Below are 23018 nucleotides of genomic sequence, written 5' to 3'. Positions count from 1 at the left end.
TATACATGCAGCATGTAAGAGAAACGCTGCACAGGCTGGTGGCCCGTGGAAGCCACAGAGCCTGCCCCCTGTCGGGAAAGACAGGATCAGAAATGCCAAAACTCATGATCTAAATAAAGTTGTTCTATGATATTTTGCATAGTCAATGGAGGTGCAGAGGCTTCCGTGTTATATTTTCAATAGTAAACTACAAAGGTCACACATAAAACTTTTTCTGACAGTAGCATAACTTTATTCAGTATTATACATTACATACACGAAACTACACTACTAAACAGAATGTTTTATTTTCTTGGTCTTCTCATTTGCAGATTTGGCCTTATGCTTCAATTTCAGGGCTATAATCTTTTTCTTCTGTTCAGTTTTATTTATTTTCTGTTTCTGTAAAAAGAAAAAAGATATAGTAAAGCTATTGATGACAAATAGCACTATTTATAACAAAGCACTACACTATAAAAATTTAAGACTTGAAATTCCAAAATTTCTACACCATCTCTGGCACAGTAGAAGTGACTGCCAGCAACAGATAACAAATTCAAATTCTCAATGGTAAACCTTACGTGTGCGCGCGTGTGTGTGTGTGTGTGTGTGTGTGTGTGTGTGTGTGTGTGTCTGCGCGCACGCAATTTGGGGGGGGGGGGGGGGGGGGCGTAGCTACTGAAGCAGCTGCCTTCAACTGCTGTACTGAAATATCACATGGCTCCTTTCTTTCACCATATATTTTTAAAATTTTAAGTATACAGTTATAGCATAGTAGTATGTTTCATAGTAGAAATACCTTACAAAATTTAGAAAGAAGTTGTTCCAATATGTCTTCTAACTAGGTCTATCAGGCACCTACAGTTTTTTTTGTCTGCGTGGTATGATTCTGACCTTTATTAAAGTAGGTCTGATAAAGCATTTCCTTAGCAGTGTACATAAATCTTCTTACACAACTGATTTTTAATAACCCAAAGAAAGGGGGAAACTCCAAGATGACATATACACAGAAGACATAAGCAAATCAATAAGTTTACATACAGACAGTGAAGTATAGAAATTCTTTTGAGGGACCTGATTTTTAACTACATAAACTCATGATCAAAGAAGTTTTGCCTAAACAGTTATTGTCATTACAATGATAGCACGCATGTCCACAAAAATTTATCTATAGAGTGAGGGAGGATATGCCTATAAATGATAAATCAAACAATAGAAGGTCCAGTTTCATGTATCAACAATATTATGAAAAGCATAGATGAGTACGCATCACAAAGATACCTCGAGTTGTGGACAGGAAGAATAAAAAGATTGTTACACATTGAGCTTTCAGCCAAAGCCTTCTTCAGAAAGGAAAAGCACATCTCATGCATACATTATCGCTATTTCCAACTAGAATATCCCTACTCAGTGTCCATTCCCACCTCTTCCTTCCTGTGTTTTTTCATCACCTTCCAAACTGCAAGTGCTCTGATTCTGGCCAGAGAGGCTGGAGATAGTGGTCATGTGCATAAGATGTGCTTGCTGATGTGTATCTGTGTTTCCTTTCTGAAGACAACATTTGTTGAAAGCTCAATGTGTAACAGTCTTCTTGTTCTGCCTATCTGCAATGCAATGCATCCTTTTTACAGTGAGTAGTAACCTTACAGTGAGGAGTAGTAGTAGTAGTAGTAGTAGTAGTAGTGATAATTCTTGCAGTCTCTACAAAAATTATGAAAAATCTAATTGCACATTAAGTCACATTGCATTATTTCCTCATTCTTCTTTTCTCCCAACACCGGTTAACCATTTGCTCCAGGGTCTTTCCTACGCAGCTCATTAAGGTGATGTTCTGGTAACAACGTGAACATATTTGGTCCTTATCTGGTTCAAAGAGAGGTATCAAAATTGCCTCGCTGCACGAGTTGGGAAAGTGACTTGTCTCCCACAACAAATGAAAAGATTCGAGAAGGATTTACTTTGATATTACTAGAAAATGCCCAAGCAGGATGCATCAGATTTGGTCATCATCGTGTGCAGTGTCATGAGCCTCACTCAGTGCAACAGCCAGCTCCTATGTGGAGAAAATGTAGTTGTACACCTCTGAATTGTTGGATCTTAAGTCCAACTGGCCCCTCTCTACAGTCACATTGTAGTGGCAGAATGGTGGATCCTGGGTGGCATGGGCAGTAGTCATTGCATAACGCTCTGCCATCGCCTGGCCAATATCTCAAAGCATTGCGTGGAGACACCTTGTTTCAGGACTGCTGCTATTGGCAAACAACTGTGTTTACGGGAAAGCATCCTGATGGATTCCTATGTTTATGTAGAACAAGAGGAATGGTTGACAGAATCCAGGGACACTTGCCATGATCTTTCCTTGTTCTCTTGGATGAGGCGTCAAGCCCTGGCCATATCAACTTTGAAGACTGTGAGGTTTTCTGCTGTTGGGCGGCACTTGAACCATCACAGAACTACATGGCCAACCCGAACTACTGACCAGTACACATCCATCCACCTAGAGACAGGTTGCCTCCAAAAATGACTGGAGGACTTCTGGATGGAGACATCAGCGGCATAATGGATCACCCGTCCACTGTGGCTCACCCACTCTGGACATTGTTGTGGTGCTCAAACACAGTCAGCTGGCTGAACAGTGTCCAGACAGCTCTGATGATCATTCATCTTGGCTGTGTCTTTTCAGGGAAAGCTCGTCACTGGAATGAAGGTCACCAGTGACTTGCCACTGAACGAAGTCCACGAGGGTGGGAGAGAAGAGAGTTCAACAGCTGTGGACTAACCAGCACCAGTATTGAAATGAGTGGTAAAGCCTTTGTTGAGGAAGCACAGCTCATGAAACAGCATGTGGCTCTCCAAAACCTAGCCCCAGGGGTTGAGCCCCACAATATACAAGAGGCACTGAAGTCTCCCAGTAGGAGAAATAATGGGGGGGGGGGGGGGGGGGGGGGGTCGGGTCATTCTATAAGATCTGTTAGAGCCTCAAGAGTCTATCGCATTTGCTGAGGTAATGCAGCTAGCAAACAGTGATTGTCTAACACACATTAATTTCAACTGCAACCACTTGCAGGTCAGTAGGCAGGGGAAAGGACAAGAGTGGTTTACATTACTGATTAACACAGCGACACCTCCCTTCATGCTTTTCCCAGTCATGTCATCCTCACAGTGGAGTATAGCCCAATAGTAAAGGGGCGTCAGACATTTTAAAATGCATTTCCTCAAAAACACAAGCACAGGAATTTTAGTTCATACATGTCCTGAAACTATTAACGTTCCACTATAGTATGGGGGCCATGTATCATGGGGATAGCTCTTTCAACCTTTGTTTCCATGGGGGAAGGGAGCCCCCTGATAGGTGGAGGCTCAGTCTTGTGCAGAGTGTCCCAGGCCAAAACCAAGACCATTTCCTCTGAAGAAGAATCAAGAGAGACATCAGAGAGGAGGGGGAGGATGGTGATGGTGATGATGATGATGATGATGATGATGATGATGATATCACCCAACAGTTTACTTCCCGACTGATAGTGGTCGACACTTTGTGTTTAATTTTTTGGCCTGGGCAGGCTCCAGAGCCACACCTGTGGTTGTGGTTGTGGGCATGGTGGATAGTGGACCAGACTGAACCTTTCGAGGGGCAGGGAGCCCTGCCACAACGGCAACTATGGCTTTTCCTGATTTTTCTGTCACAGTGATGAAAGTGTTATAGGTTTCAAAAGAACTGCAGTGGCCCAAGTGCTTAGACAAACGCATGTATTACTGCTTGAACTAGCAACCTCCGTTTGAATGCTATCGTTCTTCTGAACTCACTGTTGAACTTTAGCAGAGGAGGTAGCCTGTGGCGGGAGGGGGGGGGGGGGGGGGGGGGGGAGGGGGCCGACAGTTGCGTGACCTTATAGATTTTTTGGGCTCACCGTATGGGATGTGCTTTGTTGTTTTCATCTCTTGTATTTTCCTTCCTTGAAGGCAAACACTGCAATCCATAATCCAAATACAGCGAGCCCCAGAGAAGTTTACACCTTTAGAGGAGATAAATAACTCCTTTGTAGGCTTCTTTATCATATTTGCCACAAGTGGCTTCTCCGAGATACCTCAAAGAAAAAAAAAAAAAAAAAAAAATCAGCTTTCAGTTCTTCTTTGGGAATATCCACCAGATTCCTACAAGTCAACACCTTTGCTGTAGTCAAGTTGGTGTGCAGCTCAGTTTCAGTGGTATATTCTCCAAGGCTTTTTGCTTTCTGCAGGTTCATTGCCTGTTAGAAACTAGAGGTTTTGGCCAATCACGTCCCATTGTGCAATCACTTGACAGATTTTAATGTACCTATGTAGCTTCTTAAGCCCTTCTGAATGTATTAAGGTGTGTCTTTCAGGAGTCCTCTTGTTAGATTTGGTGTTAATAGTTACGAGTGATCTACACATTCCACTGGGATGAGGGGGAGAAAATTTCGAGGATTCCATCTTGGTCCCAACAGCAGCCTGGAGTACAATGATCCACTCATACCAAGCCCCACTTTGCACTGAATGGTGCTTGTTGAAGCATACCCAGAGCTTACAATGACAGAGGACTGGTGGTGCTTACCAGGAGCCCTGGAGTCACCAAGCCAGTACCTAGCAAATAAATGCTGAGCCTCCAACAGTGGGAATTTGCAGCCCATTCCTTCTAAACATAAATTCTTAACCACTATGCCACCTCAGTTGGTCTTTACGTACATTTCACTAAATATCCCACCATCCCATTTTTATCAGCATGGAAGAATTAATCTCAACAATTTAAGAATTTTTTAGTTCATTATGTACTGGTACTTGCTGCATTTCATAGTTATTTGTGTACTGCATAATGAGATCTACAACCTAAACAAATTTGAAATACTAATTAAACAATCTAACATTGAGGATAGAACAATGACAATATTATGGAAAGGATAGACTGCAACTCACCATATAGCAGAGGTGCTGAGTTGCAGACAGGCACAACAAAAGACTGTCAAACATAAGCTTTCGCCTGAAAAGGCATTCATTGGAATATGACAATGCACGCATGCACGCACGCACGCACGCAAAACACACACGACTAATGTCTCTGGCCTCGGCACCCAGAGACTGTAGTCGTGTGTGTGAATGAACTGCAACTGCAGGTGAGAGAGCATGTGTGTGGTGTCCAATTTTGATGAAGGACTTTATGGCCAAAAGCTTTCTGTTTGACAGTCTTTTTGTTGTGCCTATCTGCGACTCAGCTGCTATATGTTGAGTAGCAATCTATTCTTTTTCCTAATACTGAAATACTAATTAATGGTAGTTTTACCCATATTCCCACTGTACTGTAAATTTGTTTACTTATGGGGCAACTAAGTAAATTCAATGGGGCACAAAGAGAACTGAATTGTCTAAAGGGTATTCACCTGTGACAACGATGTTTAATATGAATAATAACTTTAAGAAAAACAACATGTATGAATGTAACTGGAACCTATGTAATTATATATAATACCTATTTGACTGTGGTATCAGACACAGGAGAAAGGTAAAGTAGAAAATGTAAGACAATAAGTATTACAGATTACATTTACCTGCTTCTTTAAGTGCCACCACATCAGCAATAAATCTAACATAAAAAATTGATGTGAAGATCTGAATTTTAGTATAGCAGCTGTACGTTTTACGACCACACAAAAACAGGAAAACTTACTTTCTTCTGCTTCCTATCAAGACTCTTTCGCCCTTGGAAAGGCAACCTTTTCTGTTTTGGTTTCACTGTTTTATCTGATGTATGTTCAGAAAATTTTCTGTTTGGAATGTTATTTTCTTTACTGCTGTGCTCCTTCCTCTTTGCAGCTTTCATTCTGACAATATCTTTGAAATGAGGATTTTGTCCAGATTTTCTGGCAGAATGACAGTTCATTTTGTTACTGCGGTTATTAACTCCAAATTTCTTCTTTCGAATGACTCTTGATACACGTAGTGGCCTGTCTTTGAGTGATGTTCCATTAAGATTTAATGCCAGTTCCACTGCATCTGCACTCTGTAGAAAAGAAAGATATATATTTTTCAAACAAGTCACTGATTTTCAAAACCTGTTAATTTGCCGCCCCCCAATAATAACTGTTATATATGTCAAAAGAGCATGTTTTGAGCTGCACAGTTTAGAACATAACACAAGTACCATAAGCTGCTATTTCTGTTATAAAAGTAACTACAAAGTTGTCTGAAGTTACAGACACTGTTATATCCATGACGGCCACAGTTTCAGTAGACGATAAATTCATACAACAAAACAGGATCTAAAAACCGTTATAATGAGTTCACATTTAATGATCTGAATAAAGATGTATTTCTAAAACCCGTTACTTCAGTGCACTTGTCAAATTGTTTTTAGAATACATTTTAAACATTACACTAACTTCTCTTGTGAGATTAACGCAACTATTTCGTTTATTTTTCTGTATTTTATATTTTTCATATTGGTATATCTGTTAAGTTGAATCTTGGCATAAATACACATTATTGAGTAACAGCTGGTCACTTAGCTGAACTTAACACATTGTAGGCCTCATTTTACGAAGTACACTACATAAATCATGGATAAGTAAGTCTTAGTATTTTCCAGCCATTTCATTGCACAAGCTCCTGTAGTGGAATTGTGCAAAAGCAGCAGATGAAGAAACATTGGGCAAAAATGTTGAAAAGAAAATGAGGTAAGCTATTTATTATTTTCATTTATAATATACTTCTGCTTGCTTTTTGAAATAACATTCTTATAGCCAAGTAAATTTGTAGTATCTAATGTCCATTGCATTTACATCACCATACATTCCAGCAAGGGATTTCCAACAACGGCCTTATGGAAGCATGTGGGCAACTTTCCATGCAAGATATAGAAGTTCATGCAACACCTGACAGGCCATGAATGATTTCATTCTTAAGTACACAATCAGTAAAGTGGAGAAAGTCATTAGAAAGACTAAAGACAACATTCCAAAGCTACATAATGGGTGGCTTCAGTGACACAGTGTCTGTAAAAAAGTATTCACTAAACACTTAGGGTAGGGCAATATCGTGTTCAGAATCTGTATAAACAGTTTCCGGAGACTGGAGTAACTCCCAAGGACAGAAGAGGTGGTAACAAAATCTCTCACTTATGGTGATAGGAGGTGGTCTGTGAAAGATGTTACTGAAATCATTAAAACCTACTGAGAAACGTTACTGTCAGAGGAAAAACATTCACATGCAATATTTACATAGAGACCTTTCAATTTCCAAATTATACAAAATGCATTTGATAATTATTACAATATTAGATTTAGATCTCATGCCACAGATGAAGCTCTCTTGGTCCCACATCAGGACGTTGTGTTTTGCTATACATGGTTAGAAAAAGAATTCTAACAAGGTTCATGTCAAAATGCATCCTCAATTTTTCATAGACTGTGCAATAAAAATCTAAAAAATATACATACACTAAAGCTACTAGCCTCTGGTTATGGAGCGCAAAATAAAAACCGAGTTATAATTGACATATGCAGAATTGTCCACAAAACATTAAACATGTCAACCTTATTTTTTCAGTTGTCAGCCATTCATATATCCCTGCTGATCACATATTTGGTCCGACTGAAAAGGAATTACTTTCAAAGAGCTCTATCTTGAACCCCAGTAACTACTATGGCATTGCCAGAAACTTACAGACACACTACAAACTTTGATCAGATGTACATGTTGTTGACTGGAAGACATCTCAAAGAAGCCATGAAACCTAGAGGGCACTTTCAGTTTAAGCTTTCAAAAAGTACATTAATTAATGAAAGATCAGAGCACTATTACTACTCAATGGGAACAAAGCTATAACACTGATATCAGATGTGGTAATAGTATCTGCAGAAAGGAAGTAAAAATCAGCAAATATAAATGAAAGTTTCATGACAAAAAAAAGTTAATGTGCAACAGTCCTTTTACTGAACCACTACGGACCAGGTTGGATGGACATTGATGAACTTTCATTCTACAAGGATGTCTTCAAACAGCAGTCTGGATCTGAACTGGATGAAGAATCTGATGTCAGATTTACCTGATAAGGCTAAGAGCAGATTTAAAAAGTAGTGATTCATAATGATATGCTATTTTAATACAAAGTTAACAATTGTTCAAAAAATATTAATTAGTAGGTAAACACTGTTAGTCTTTCTTTTCTTATTTTTCCTGTGTACCCATCATTTTAATGCCAAAACATTTCCAGAAACTTACATCCAGATTATAGTTCCGAAACCTGTTACATTTAAAGACAATATTCATTTTAAAGAAAAATATTGTGGTGTGATTTATGGGAAGTGTAAATATAAGTCCAAAATGTAAAAGAAAATTGTAATAAATACATACTAACAATAAAACCCATATAACAACTGAGTGTCAGTTTTTTTTTTTTTTGTTTGTTTCTGAAAATTTTTATTACATGGAGGTAAGGGACTTTCGAAACAGTCAAGTTTCATATGACTACATCTAGATCATTCGTAAAGATTTCATCTTTTACCTAGAGAATGTTAAGACAAAGAAACATTTTTTTTAAAGGAAAAGAGCAGCCACCTACAATGTTTCATGAGGACACCCTCAGAAATACCCAACCTAACAAAATGCAAATTTTGAGAGAAAACATCTTTAGTTCTCTACAGGGTCTCCTTTCAGATTGATATAGCAATGTTCAATAGCTTTGATAGTGTGCTATAGTGAGAATCATCGAGCTCCGCAAAACAGCCTTCAACTGCAGATACCACCACTTAATTTTTGGCCCACCTTTTATTAGGAAGCCATTACTTGAAGCTTGGAAACAAAAAAATATCCAAAGGAGGCTACATCTGGCAAAGAGAGTGCATGAAGAAGCAATTCGAATTTTTAACTCTTTGATTTTGGTCATGGCAGAAATGGATGTGTAAATTGGTGCAGGATCATGATCAAACGTACCTTTCTTTTTCGCTAAACGAAGCCATTTTTGCTCGATTTCATAACTCAAAAACTGCAATAAGTTCGCATAATACTCGCCATTGACTCCTCCTCCTTTTTGAAGATAATCAATGAAAATAACACCACACACACACAAAAAAACCTGATGTGCTGACCTTGTCTGCAGATGGAATGTTTTTGCCTTCTTTGGAGCTGAGTCTCCCCTTCCAGCTGATTGTTTCAACTGTTCCTCTGCCATGTTTCATTCAGGGTTATGAACTGATGCAAAAACTGGGCTTTACTGCTGTGGAACATCAAACACAAGACTGAAACATCCTCACAATGCTGTTTTTGTTCCACTGCGAGTAAATGCAGCACCCATGCTTTCTCAGATTAAAATTTTCCATCAGTATGCAATGGAACAGCAATTCTTGAAATACATACAACATAGGCTAGCTTGCATATCTTCAGTTGATGGTCATTCAATACAATTTTGTGAATTTTCTCCACAATATCTACATCTACATATACGATCCGCAAGCCAACATACAATTTTGGTTTTAGGGCGCAAAACTGCTATGGTCATTAGTGCCCGGTCTGTGACTTAGGAAAAGGGAAAAAACAGAAATGGAAACCAGCAGCAATGGGAACGAAACTCAAAAAATTGGAGAAACTAAAAGCAGAAGGAAAGCTTAAAAAACCACTACAGAAAGGGGTTGGTTGTCCCCAAAAAGAGCTTCAAATGACTGACATCTCACTGGCACTAATAAACTCGAGAACGCGATCGGCTGAGCGCTTGTCGTCTGCTAAAATGGACGATATACCAGGCGACAGCTGTAGACGGGCGCATAACGGAGTAAAATGGGGGCACTTAAGTAAAAGGTGTCTTACCGTCCACAGCTGAGAGCAGTGGGGACAGAGTGGGGGAGGATCGCCGCTTAAAAGATGTCGACGACTAAAAAGACAGTGCCCTATCTGGAGTCTAGTTAAAATTACCTCCTCCCGACGGCACGTTTGGGAGGAAGAGGTCCAAGCACAGGGAAGAACTTTCACGTCCCGCAATTTATTATGGGGAAGTGTCGACCAATGTGCGTGCCATAAAAGAACAACACGGCGACATAAAAAACTCTATAGATCGGGGAAGGGAATCGTGCGAATAGCTGGCCGAAGAAGAGAGACTGCAGCCTTGGCCGCTATATCGGCCGCCTCATTTCCACAGATACCAACGTGTCCTGGGATCCAGAGGAATGCCACCGAGACGAGAGTGCATGTTGGAGTTCCCACATGGAGAAAACAGTATTGTAGCTTTCGCAATTTTGAGAGGAGAAAGCAAGAGGTCACACTTCCACTGCACGTTTCTTCGGGAGAAATGCTGGCGGGTGATTTGAAGAGCTCTAAATCTCAGCAAAGTGTTGACCCAATGAGTTAGAAATTGCGACGGGGTCCACTAATGTATCATTCGCGACAGTGAGCCTAGAGACCGGGGAGAAACTAGGCGTGCCCGATAACCGTCGAATCTGACTCCAAACTTCCGAGGAGGGGGTGAAGGTGTTAAATGAGCTAGTAAAGAAGTCCCAGCTTGCCTTCTTGCTATCGCGGATGACGCAACGGCACCGCGCACGGAACTGCTTATAACGGATATAGTTGGCCAAAGTAGGATGGTGTCTGAAAACGCGAAGAGCACATCGCCGCTCACATATTGCGTCACGGCATGCCTCGTTCCATCAAGGAACTGGGGGGTGCCGGGGCAATTTGGAGGTGCGAGGTATTGAACGTTCCGCAGCTGTAAGAATAACGTCGGTAATATGAGTGACCTCATCGTCGACACTAGGAAAGTGACGGTCATCGAATGTCGCTAGAGACGAAAAAAGTGTCCAATCGGCTTGGGCAAACTTCCAGCTTCTCGAGCGCATATATGGCAGTTGTGGCTGCAATCAAAGGACACATGGAAAGTGGTCACTCATGTGTGTATCAGCAAGGGCAAACCATTCAAAGCGCCGAGCTAGCGGAACAGTACCGACCGAAAGGTCCAAATGAGAGAAATTTGTCGTGGAGGCAGACAAACCGTAGGATCCCCAGTGTTGAGGCAAACAACATCCGCTTGGTGGAAGATGTCTAGCAATAGTGCGCCACGCAGACAAGGATGTGGAGATCCCCAAAGCGGGTGGTGGGCATTGAAGTCCCCCCTGACCAAGAAGATGAAGGAGATCAGCTCGTGCCATTGGTGTGGACGATGGAATGTATACAGTACAAAGAGAGAAGGTGTATCCAGAAAGGAAAAGACGGACAGCGACAGCTTGGAAGGAAGTGTATAAGGGGATTGGGTGATAATGGAGAGTATCATGGAGAAGAATCATGAGTCCTCCATGTGCTGGAGTGCCTTCAACAGAGGGGAGATCAAATCGGACTGACTGAAAATGGGGGAGAACAAAGCAGTCGTGAGGACGCAGCTTTGTTTCCTGAAGACAGAAGATGACGTGAGTAGGATCGTAAGAGGATCGACAATTCATCCCGATTGGCTCAAATGCCGCGGATATTCCAATGGCTAATGGACATAGGGTAGACAGAAAATGGAAGAATGTGACTTAAGGTTGCCGTCAACTCAACGACTGCTCAGAGCTTGTGACCGACAGTGTGCAACAGCACTCAGCCGAAGGCAGAAGATCCTGATCCATAGGTTGTTCAGGAGCAGCTCCTGCCACCAGCGATCGGCCGGTTGATCGGCTGCCAGCAGTGTGCCTCGGCGACACAGAAGATGGCCGAGGGCGGTTACCGCCAGGTGGTGCTGTAGACGAGACACGCCTTGGTGGAGGAGGAGAAGAACTGGGTTTCTTATTAGCCTTCTTGGAAACATGATGTTTAGATGAAGGAGGAACCGATGGTTGTGAAGTTGGGGTACGTAAAAAATCTTCACGAGTATGCTCTTTTTTGGAAGTCCGGGTGTCTGACTTTTGGGATCGAGAACCCGATGAAGGGTGAAACATAGAGTGAGCAGGCGAAAGTGGGGAGGTTGAACGGGCGATCTTTGCGCTGGCCGATCTGATGACTGTGTCACTAAAGGTGAGATCACAAATCTGTGTGGCTGCCTCCTTTGTTGGCCGAGGAGAGTCAAGGACAGTGCTGTATTTTCCTGTTTGAGGAACAGTGGGCTTTTGACTGGCGAATGATTTTCGAGCGGCAAAGGTCGACACCTTTTCCTTCACTCTGATTTCCTGAATGAGCTTTTCGTCTTTAAAAATGGGGCAATCTCGAGAGGAAGCAGCGTGGTCACCCATACAGTTGATGCAACGAGGGGATGGAGGTGGACAAGCACCCTCATGGGCATCCTTGCCACACGTAACACATTTGGCCGGGTTGGAGCAGGACTGGCTGGTATTATTGAACCGCTGACACCGATAGCAACGCGTAGGAGTTGGGACGTAGGGGCGAACGGAAATTATCTCATAGCCCGCTTTTATGTTCAATGGGAGTTGAACTCTGTCAAATGTCAAGAAGATAGTATGGGTTGGAACGACGTTAGTGTCAACCCTTTTCATGACTATGAACAGCCGTTACGCCCTGGTCAGACAGGTAGTGTTGAATTTCCTAGTCGGACAATCCGTCGAGGGAGCGTGTATAAACGACTCAACGTGAGGAATTTAAGGTGCGGTGCGCTTCCACCCGGACAGGGAAGGTGTGGAGCAGTGAAGCACGCAGCAATTTTTGTGCCTGGAGGGCACTGACTGTTTCTAACAACAAGGTGTCATTCCGTAATCTGGAACAAGACTTTACAGGACCTGCAATTGCGTCGACACCTTTCTGAATAATGAAAGGGCTGACCATGGAGAAGTCGTGACCTTCGTCAGACCAAGAAACAACAGGGAACTGTGGCAACGATGGAAGAACCGTCTGTGGCTGACGCTCAGTGAACTTACGCTTGTGAGCAGACATAGTGGAAGATGAAGAAACCATTGCCGAAGAATCCCCCATGATTACCGGCTCCTCCCTTGTGGGGGCCCTCTCTGAGGGCATTCCCACCTTAGGTGATTGTTCACACCTCAGGTCACACCTCCCGGGAAACGGACGGAGGGACCAATCAGCACTTTCGGACGGTATCAGCTCGGGTAATCACCCCTCCCTGGGCCTGGCCGTTACCAAGGGGTACGTATGTGTCCTACCTGTCTACCCGGGGCCGGGAATTACGCGTTACCCCGTCACTGGCTACGCATGAAAGTGCGTGGGTAGGCCTTCAGACACGCACAGGGAGGAAAAAAGAGAAAGGAAAAAACAAAGAAAGGGAAAGGAAAGAAGAGAGGTCTCAAACACCGCAGCGGAGGAAAGGGTAAAGAGAAGAGGTAAGGAAAAGAGAAGGACAAAGGAAGGATGAAGACGTGCAAGCAGATAAAGCGAAGAATGTGTTACATTTTCGAGCGTCCATCTCCGGACGTAGGCCCAAAACATACTCCCAGAGGGGGAGAAAGGGGAGCAAAGAGCCGGAGGGGAGGGGAGGGGAGGGGAGGGGAGGGGAGGGGAGGGGAGGGGAGGGGAGGGGAGGGGAGGGGAGGGGAGGGGAGGGGAGGGGAGGGGAGGGGAGGGGAGGGGAGGGGAGGGGAGGGGAGGGGAGGGGAGGGGAGGGGAGGGGAGGGGAGGGGAGGGGAGGGGAGGGGAGGGGAGGGGAGGGGAGGGGAGGGGAGGGGAGGGGAGGGGAGGGGAGGAGAGGGGGGGCGAAGATGGGGGATAGGGAAGGATGCGGAAAAGGGAGGTATGCAGCCTGGAAAGGATTGAGGGCCACATTAGCTCAGGATCCCGTGTTCGTTACGCACGTATCCACAAAGGAGTTGTGGACCCCCTGGGGGGCTGTATGCCTCTGTAGGAGCCCTGATTTCTATTATCTTCAGGGTCCTTGCATGAAATGTTCTGCAGTCAGCTTCAAATGTCTTTCTCCAAGTTTTACCTATGCTGTTCCTCAAAAGGAGCATTGCCTTCTCTTCAAGATTTCCCATTTGAGTTCCTGAAGCATCTTCATAACACTTGTGTGATATTAAAACCTACTGGTAACAAATCAGGCAGCCCGCCTCTGAACTGCTTCGATATCTTCCTTTAATCTGACCTGATGTGGATCACAAACACACTCGCAGTACACAAGAATGGGTTGCTCTACTATAAACATGCAGTTTCCTTTACAAATGAACCACACATTACAAAATTCTCCCAATAAACTGAAGTCAACCGCTTACTTTCACTACTACAATCCTCACATATTCGTTCCATTTCTACTGCTCTGCTACATTACCTACATATTTAACTGACCCGACTGTGTCAAGCATTTTCCAACACACCTGCATTAATTTACGAGTTTATACATTTAGAGCTAGGTGCCATTCATCATACCAACTAGAAATTTTGTCTAAGTCATTTTGTATCCTCTTACAGCCACTAACCTTCAACAGCTCCCCATATATCCCAGCACCATCAGCAAACAGCCACAGGTTTGTGCTCATTCTGTCTGCCAGCTCATTTATGTACATAGAAAGTAATAGTGGTCTTTCAACATTTCCCTGGCACACTCCTGACGATAACCTCATCTCTGATGAACCCTTGCTGCTGACAACACATTGGGTAATGTCTTCAAGCTACTCACTTATCTGGGAACCTATTCCATATGCATGTACCTCTGGTAACAGTAAACAGTGGGGTACCGTGTGCAATGCACTTTTGGAAGTCTAGGAATGCGGAATCTGCTTGTTGCCTTTCATCCATTTCACACGGTATCATGCAGGAAAAGGGCAAGCCGAGTTTATAAAACTGTGCTGATTTGTGGACAGAAGCTTTTCCACCCCAAGGAAATTTCTGGTGTGGTTATCTCATCTGACTGACCATTGCTAAGTTCGTCTTGGCAGTTTGTAAGGCCTCGCTTGAACTATGCCACCCAACAATTTACTTCTGTGAACAAAGGAGCAGACTCTCCCCAGATCAGAATCTAGCTCAGCTTTAATATTAGTTGGATTGAGACCTTTCAAAAGTAACTATCACAAGTCTGATCCAAGTTTACTAAGTTCCTGAATGTGGTCACTATTGATGACTGGCAAATAAACAGTAAACAAATTAACATAACCAAACTTCAAACTTAAGCTTTATACAGCTGGTATTTTAAAGGTGACCCGTGGTCTAGGGGTAGCGTCTTTGATTCATAATCAAAACATCTTCGGTCACGGGTTCGATCCCCGCCACTGCCTAAATTTTGATAAATAATCAGCATTGGCGGCCGAAGACTTCCGTCATAAGAAGTCAGCCTCATTCTGCCAACGGCCTTGTCAAAGAGGGCGGAGGAGCAGATAGAGGTTCAGGGCACTCTTGTCCTAGGGGTGGGAAATTGCCCCTAAAGGCGGAAGAATCAGCAATGATCAACGACATGAGGATGCAGAAGGCAATGGAAACCACCGCATTAAAGACACATAACGTGTATCCACAGGACATGTGGCCTGTAATTGAAGAAGTGTCATGATGATCTCTCCATTGGCAAAAGATTCCGGAATAGTCCCCCATTCGGACCTCCGGGAGGGGACTGCCAAGGGGGAGGTTACCATGAGAAAAAGATTGAATAATCAACTAAAGGATAATGTTCTACGAGTCGGGGCGTGGAATGTCAGAAGCTTGAACGTGGTAGGGAAACTAGAAAATCTGGAGAGGGAAATGCAAAGGCTCAATCTAGATATAGTAGGGGTCAGTGAAGTGAAGTGGAAGGAAGACAAGGATTTCTGGTCAGATGAGTATCGGATAATATCAACAGCAGCAGAAAATGGTGTAACAGGTGTAGGATTCGTTATGAATAGGAAGGTAGGGCAGAGGGTGTGTTACTATGAGCAGTTCAGTGACCGGGTTGTTCTAATCAGAATCGACATCAGACCAACACCGACAACGATAGTTCAGGTATACATGCCGACGTCGCAAGCTGAAGATGAACAGATAGAGAAAGTATATGAGGATATTGAAAGGGTAATGCAGTATGTAAAGGGGGACAAAAATCTAATAGTCATGGGCGACTGGAATGCAGCTGTAGGGGAAGGAGTAGAAGAAAAGGTTACAGGAGAATATGGGCTTGGGACAAGGAATGAAAGAGGAGAAAGACTAATTGAGTTCTATAACAAGTTTCAGCTAGTAATAGCGAATACCCTGTTCAAGAATCACGAGAGGAGGAGGTATACTTGGAAAAGGCCGGGAGATACGGGAAGATTTCAATGAGATTACATCATGGTCAGACAGAGATTCCGAAATCAGATACTGGATTGTAAGGCGTACCCAGGAGCAGATATAGACTCAGATCACAATATAGTAGTGATGAAGAGTAGGCTGAAGTTCAACACATTAGTCAGGAAGAATCAATACGCAAAGAAGTGGGATACGGAAGTACTAAGGAATGACGAGATACGTTTGAAGTTCTCTAACGCTATAGATACAGCAATAAGGAATAGCGCAGTAGGCAGTACAGTTGAAGAGGAATGGACATCTCTAAAAAGGGCCATCACAGAAGTTAGGAAGAAAAACAGGTACAAAGAAGGTAGCTGCAAAGAAACCATGGGTAACAGAAGAAATACTTCAGTTGATTGATGAAAGGAGGAAGTACAAACATGTTCCGGGAAAATCAGGAATACAGAAATAGAAGTCGCTGAGGAATGAAATAAATAGGAAGTCCAGGGAAGCTAAGACGAAATGACTGCAGGAAAAATGTGAAGACATTGAAAAAGATATGATTGTCGGAAGGACAGACTCAGTATACAGGAAAGTCAAAACAACCTTTGGTGACATTAAAAGCAACGGTGGTAACATTAAGAGTGCAACGGGAATTCCATTGTTAAATGCAGAGGAGAGAGCAGATAGGTGGAAAGAATACATTGAAAGCTTCTATGAGGGTGAAGATTTGTCTGATGTGATAGAAGAAGAAACAGGAGTCGGTTTAGAAGAGATAGGGGATCCAGTATTAGAATCGGAATTCAAAAGAGCTTTGGAGGACTTACGGTCAAATAAGGCAGAAGGGATAGATAACATTCCATCAGAATTTCTAAAATCATTGGGGGAAGTGGCAACAAAACCACTATTCACGTTGGTGTGTAGAATATATGAGTCTGGCGATATACCATCTGACTTTCGGAAAAGCATCATCCACACAATTCCGAAGACGGCAAGAGCTGACAAGTGCGAGAATTATCGCACAATCAGCTTAACAGCTCATGCATCGAAGATGCTTACAAGAATAATATACAGAAGAATGGAAAAGAAAATTGAGAATGCGCTAGGTGACGATCAGTTTGGCTTTAGAAAAAGTAAAGGGACGAGAGAGGCAATTCTGACGTTACGGCTAATAATGGAAGCAAGGCTAAAGAAAAATCAAGACACTTTCATTGGATTTGTCGACCTGGAAAAAGCGTTCGACAATATAAAATGGTGCAAGCTGTTCGAGATTCTGAAAAAAGTAGGGGTAAGCTATAGGGAGAGACGGGTTATATACAATATGTACAACAACCAAGAGGGAATAATAAGAGTGGACGATCAAGAACAAAGTGCTCGTATTAAGAAGGGTGTAAGACAAGGCTGTAGCCTTTCACCCCTACTCTTCAATCTGTACATCGAGGAAGCAATGATGGAAATAAAAGAAAGGTTCAGGAGTGGAATTAAAATACAAGGTGAAAGGATATCAATGATACGATTTGCTGATGACATTGCTATCCTGAGTGAAAGTGAAGAAGAATTAAATGATCTGCTGAACGGAATGAACAGTCTAATGAGTACACAGTATGGTTTGAGAGTAAATCGGAGAAAGACAAAGGTACTGAGAAGTAGTAGAAATGAGAACAACGAGAAACTTATCAGGATTGATGGTCACGAAGTCAATGAAGTTATGGAATTCTGCTACCTAGGCAGTAAAATAACCAATGATGGGCGGAGCAAGGAGGACATCAAAAGCAGACTCGCTATGGCAAAAAAGGCATTTCTGGCCAAGAGGGGTCTACTAATATCAAATACCGGCCTTAATTTGAGGAAGAAATTTCTGAGGATGTACGTCTGGAGTACAGCATTGTATGGTAGTGAAACATGGACTGTGGGAAAACCGGAACAGAAGAGAATCGGAGCATTTGAGATGTGGTGCTATAGACGAATGTTGAAAATTAGGTGGACTGATAAGGTAAGGGATGAGGAGGTTCTACGCAGAATCGGAGAGGAAAGGAATATGGGGAAAACACTGATAAGGAGAAGGGACAGGATGATAGGACATCTGCTAAGACATGTGGGAATGACTTCCATGGTACTAGAGGGAGCTGTAGAGGGCAAAAACTGTAGAGGAAGACAGAGATTGGAATACGTCAAGCAAATAATTGAGGACGTAGGTTGCAAGTGCTACTCTGAGATGAAGAGGTTAGCACAGGAAAGGAATTCGTGGTGGGTCGCATCAAACCAGTCAGTAGACTGATGAAAAAAAAAATTTAAGCATAGTCATTTGTTTGAAACAACAACCACTATCTATACGTCACTTCGGGGACCAACATCATGTTTGAAAGGCATTGTTGGTTGCTGCTTCTCATTGAAATATTCTGTGGTGCTAATTTTTACACTTTTATCTCAAGTAGAACAACAAATTTTATGTTATAAACAAACATTTAAATATCTTAAGTATAAGGCAACTGCAAAGAAGTTTAAACCTACACTAGCAACAAAGAAAAACATTTGAGGGACAGGTGGGGTGGACAACTCTCTATGAAAGAAGCTGTTCCTGCTCAAGTGGCAATATGTTAATTATGAAAATGAATAGCTTTTTCTTCTTCCTCCTCCTAAGAGTGTGTGCCACAAGGTAGTGGGGTCTCCTCTTTACACTATCTGTCTCCAACTGATGTGATCTTGTGGTCAGTCATCAGAGTGGAAACCCACTATCTTCAAGGTCTACATGGTGGGTACCTAGCCGACAGTGCTCTGTCAGCCAACAGATTGTTTGCCATTGACTTTCATCGAAAATTTGTGTTTTGGTATTGTCTCTCAATCTGCTCAAAGTACATTTCTATACCATCGTAGACTACCTTCCATCACTTTCTCTACAGTAGAAGCTACTATGTCCCACTTTTAAGTATCAGGCCAGTCCTCCACCTGTATGTTTTGGTTTCCATTGTAGTAAGTCACTGCTCCACTTCCTTTATTGCAGGCTACCATTCTGCACCATACACAGCAACTGGGCACAGTATAGAATGGTATATTCATGTCTGGAGTCAGTCTGTGGTCTTACCATCAAAGAATATGTGACCCTCCATTTAGGTCATGGTCAGCTGGCCTTCACTACTGTTAGCCACAATATCATATCAGGTGTATGCACATTCCCGAAAGTTTTCTGCAGGTACTTCAAAAGGTTCCATGGCTCCTCTCCAGTTGCTCATTAAGGTCCTGCCTTTATAATGTGGCTAAGATACGTTGAGTCTGTGCTCCACATTCTGCATTTCATTGCCTTTCAGATTTTTCTGGCCTTGAGAGACAAATTTATTCTAACCACCATTTCATCCTCCCAAAAGGCATAATTTTGTAGTTTTGAAAACTTGCTGCTGCTCACATAAAACCAGTCTTTCTCATTTTCCAGTTCCACGCAGAAGGTACAGCTCTGTTTAACTTCAGCATCTGTCCTCTTCCTTTCTTCAGTCTTAATTCTTGCCTAAAACAATTCAATTATATTACAGTTAGCAACAATGACAAAGATTGGATTGATGCAGCTCTCAACACTAGTTTATATCCTGCACAAGCCTCTACATCTCTCCATAGGTATGACTAACTATATCCGCTGGGAGTTGCTTAGTGTAATGAAGCCCTGGTATGCCTCAACAACTTTTACCCTACACACTTACTTCCATGAAAAAATGGATGACTCATTGATGTCTCAGGATGTATCCTATGAATTGATTCCTTCTTTTAGTGAATTTGGTGCCATGAATTTCTTTTCTTCCCAATTTGATTCAGTAGTTACTCATTAGTTATCCAATCTATCCATCAGATCTTCCACACTTCCCTGTAGCAGCACATTAAAAGTATTTATTGACTTATTACTAAATCGCATTTTATATCCTCTCTACTTATGCCATCATCGATTATTTTGCTGCCCATATAGCAATTCTCATCTGCTACTTTTACTGTCTAGTTTTCTAATTTAATTTTATCAGAACTGGCTGATTTGATCATAATACACTATTTGCCGCATTTTGCTGCTGTTAATGTTCATCTTATAATCTCTTTTCAAGACACTATCCATTCTGTTCAACTGTTCTTCAAAGCCCTTTGCTGTCTGACAGAATTACATTGTCATTAGAAAACCTTGGTTTCCTTTGCTGTTTGCTCAATGTACCATTTGAATAATACTGTGGTGAGCTACCATCTTGTCTTGCTCTCTTTTCAACTACTGCTTCTCTTTCATGCCCTTCGACTCTGCAATCTGGTTTCTGTGCAAGTTGTTTATCACTATTTCTCCCCCTCCCCCTCCCCCACCCCCACCCATACCCCACCCTGTATTCTACCCTGGTACCTTCAGAATTTCTAACAGTAATCCAGTCACCATTTATACATGCTCTTCATAAATATACAAACATAGGTTTGCCTTTCTCCAATGTGTCTTCTAAATACGTGGTAGGGTCAGTACTATATTGCGTGTTCCTACATTCCTCCACAATCTAAACTGACCTTTCCCAATGGCTGTGTCTAGCAGTTTTTCCATTTTTCTGAAAATAATTCATGTCAATATTTGGCAACCACAATTAATTAAACTTACGGTTCAGCTTTACACACACCTCTCAGCACCTGCCATCTTTGGATTGGCATTGCCATATTATTCATGAAATCTGAGGGCATTTAACTTCTCTCATACACATTGCACAGTTGTCCAGTCTGGGGTTTGTACGCAGAGTGAATAACCCAGTTACAGGAAACGTCAGGATTACGAATAGGACCACATCTGCCTCAAATGAAACATGTAGCCCAAGAGGTATGATCCCCTTGAGCCGAGATACATGGACTGCAGCCCTGGTAGCAGCAGCAGCGGCGGTCTTGTTTCCCATCAGACCAATGTGACCACGAACCCACACAAACATCAGTGACTCCATCAACAATGAGCAAATGACAGCTTTCCCAAACCCGTTGCACTAAGGAGTGGACAGTGTACAGCTCTGAAGGGCACAGAGTGTCAGAGCAGATAACAATTGGAAAGCCCATGTTGCTGGATGTACTGCATGGCCGGATGGGTGAAGAGCTCCATTGTAAATACTGAGCAGTGTTCTGGAAGCTGATACCAAAATTTGTCGGTGCCACTGGCAAAGGCGCACTTGACACTGCGATTAGTCCAAGAGCAATCAGCGTACACAAAGGTACTATCACAAAGTTCCATGCGAAGGTCAAGAAACTTACGGCAACAGAGTGAGGCTGGAGTACTGTAAGCGGATAAAGTCCAAGGTAAAAACGGGCTGCCACACAGAGCCAAGGTGGTGAAGGGTTCACACCCATTGGGACAACAGCTGGCAGCATGAAGTTAAGCCACCAGAACAATAGCCAAAAGTGAACTCCAGGAGTCAGCAGCAAAAAGGGACATGCCCCAATATTGGCAGTCAAATGAGTCATCCAAGAAGGAGACACAGGATGGGTGGCCGGGCACGACAGACAAATGGCATGCGCATCCGCTGAGGAAACATCACGTTGGTATTATAGCAGTAGTTCAGCAGCTTCGGCATACAGACTCTCAATTGGGATAATGGAAAAGGTACCAGTGGCCAAAAGGATCCCACGATGGGGGTCAGTATTAAGACAGCGTAAAGACGGACAGGCAAGCAGCTGCATAAATGAAATGCCCGTAGTCTAGTTTTGAACGGACATGGGACCCGTACAAATGGAGGAGGGTTATCCGATCTGCTTGCCAGGGAGTACTGCCGAGGACAAATAGGGCAATGACAGACCGTGTACAGCTGGCAGCAAGGTGAGACACGTGGGAGGACCAAGGTAGATCCCTATCAAGTATGAGCCCCAGGAATTTCATGGTTTCAATGAATGAAAGAGCAGCAGGCCCAAGTTGTAAATATGGTGGAAGACACCAATTGTGCTGCCAGGAATTAATACAAACTGTTTTGTCAGCGGAAAATCAAAAAGCCATTGTCATGGCTCCAAGGGTAAAGACAATTCAGACAATGCTGGTGACGTCGCTCAAGGAGACAAGTCTGTGCAGAACTGCCACGGTGGCAAAATCGTCAACGAAAAGGGAGCCGGAGATGCCCAGTGGGAGACAGGCTACAACAGGGGTAATGGTGATAGCAAAGAGGATGACGTTCAGCATGGAACCCTGAGGCACACCATTTTCCTGGATAAATGTGTTCAACAAGGCCAAATCCACAGATACCTTGAAAACTGTGACTTTTACAAATTCCTGAAGGAAGTCGGGAAGCCGGACTCGGAAACCTCATGTGTAGAGAGTACAGAGGATGTCGTAGGCTTTCCCCAAATCGAAAAACAATGCCACAGTCTGGTATTTCTGCAAAAAACCATTCATGACATGGGTTGACAGTGTTGATGTGGCGAAGCATGCACGGATCTCTTTACTTCATCTCTTGTTTTGGCATCTGCCTCCTTAAATTCATTTTCACTAATTACCACTAACAAAGAAGAATATAATCTTCATTTTCATAAGAGAGGAAGGTTGGCCCTCAGCCTTAAGACATGTAACACCAGATCTAATTTTTGCTTAGTTTTGTGTATGTAATCCTTTTCTTAACTTATTTTGACTATTCCCAGTTAATATCACTTGTTATAGGGTGAAATCAGTAATTGTTTCGTGACTTAGATTCTACTGTTGACTTATAAACAAATATTAAGTTCTGTAGTAATTATAAACATTTGGAAGAAGATCTACAAGAATTCTTGAAGTATTTATTTGTTTCTATTCAGAAACATATTAGCAAACTCAGCCCTTAATTAATTTCAAAATAATTACCAGGTTTGTAAAGAGTATTGTTTGTATAACTATATCTGTTAATTTCATTATTTAAACAAATAATTTGGCCTAACCTTTGTGGTAGAAATAACCATTTAAAAGGAGGAAATTTTCAATGTATTCAGTTTTAATTTAATTTATATCG

At 42.6% G+C, this 23018-nt stretch overlaps 1 protein-coding gene across 2 annotated transcripts in view; it reads right to left on the bottom strand.

Annotated features, from left to right (window-relative positions):
- Window positions 1–209: 209 nt before the first annotated feature.
- Window positions 210–23018, bottom strand: part of LOC124789970 (RNA-binding protein 34-like) — a 96968-nt gene continuing 74159 nt past the window's right edge. For both annotated transcript variants that reach the window (XM_047257505.1, XM_047257506.1), the window contains exons 5-6: window positions 5660–5992; window positions 210–381 (exon numbers count right to left, since the gene is read on the bottom strand). In XM_047257505.1, the coding sequence (XP_047113461.1) occupies window positions 271–381; window positions 5660–5992 (444 nt within the window). In that variant the 3' untranslated portion in view covers window positions 210–270. The remainder of the gene's footprint in view (window positions 382–5659; window positions 5993–23018) is intronic.

Source organism: Schistocerca piceifrons, chromosome 3 (genome assembly GCF_021461385.2).
Source record: "Schistocerca piceifrons isolate TAMUIC-IGC-003096 chromosome 3, iqSchPice1.1, whole genome shotgun sequence".
Classification (NCBI taxonomy): Eukaryota; Metazoa; Arthropoda; class Insecta; order Orthoptera; family Acrididae; genus Schistocerca; species Schistocerca piceifrons.
Note: the sequence above shows the minus strand (reverse complement) of the source record. Positions and strands in the feature narration are given on the sequence as shown.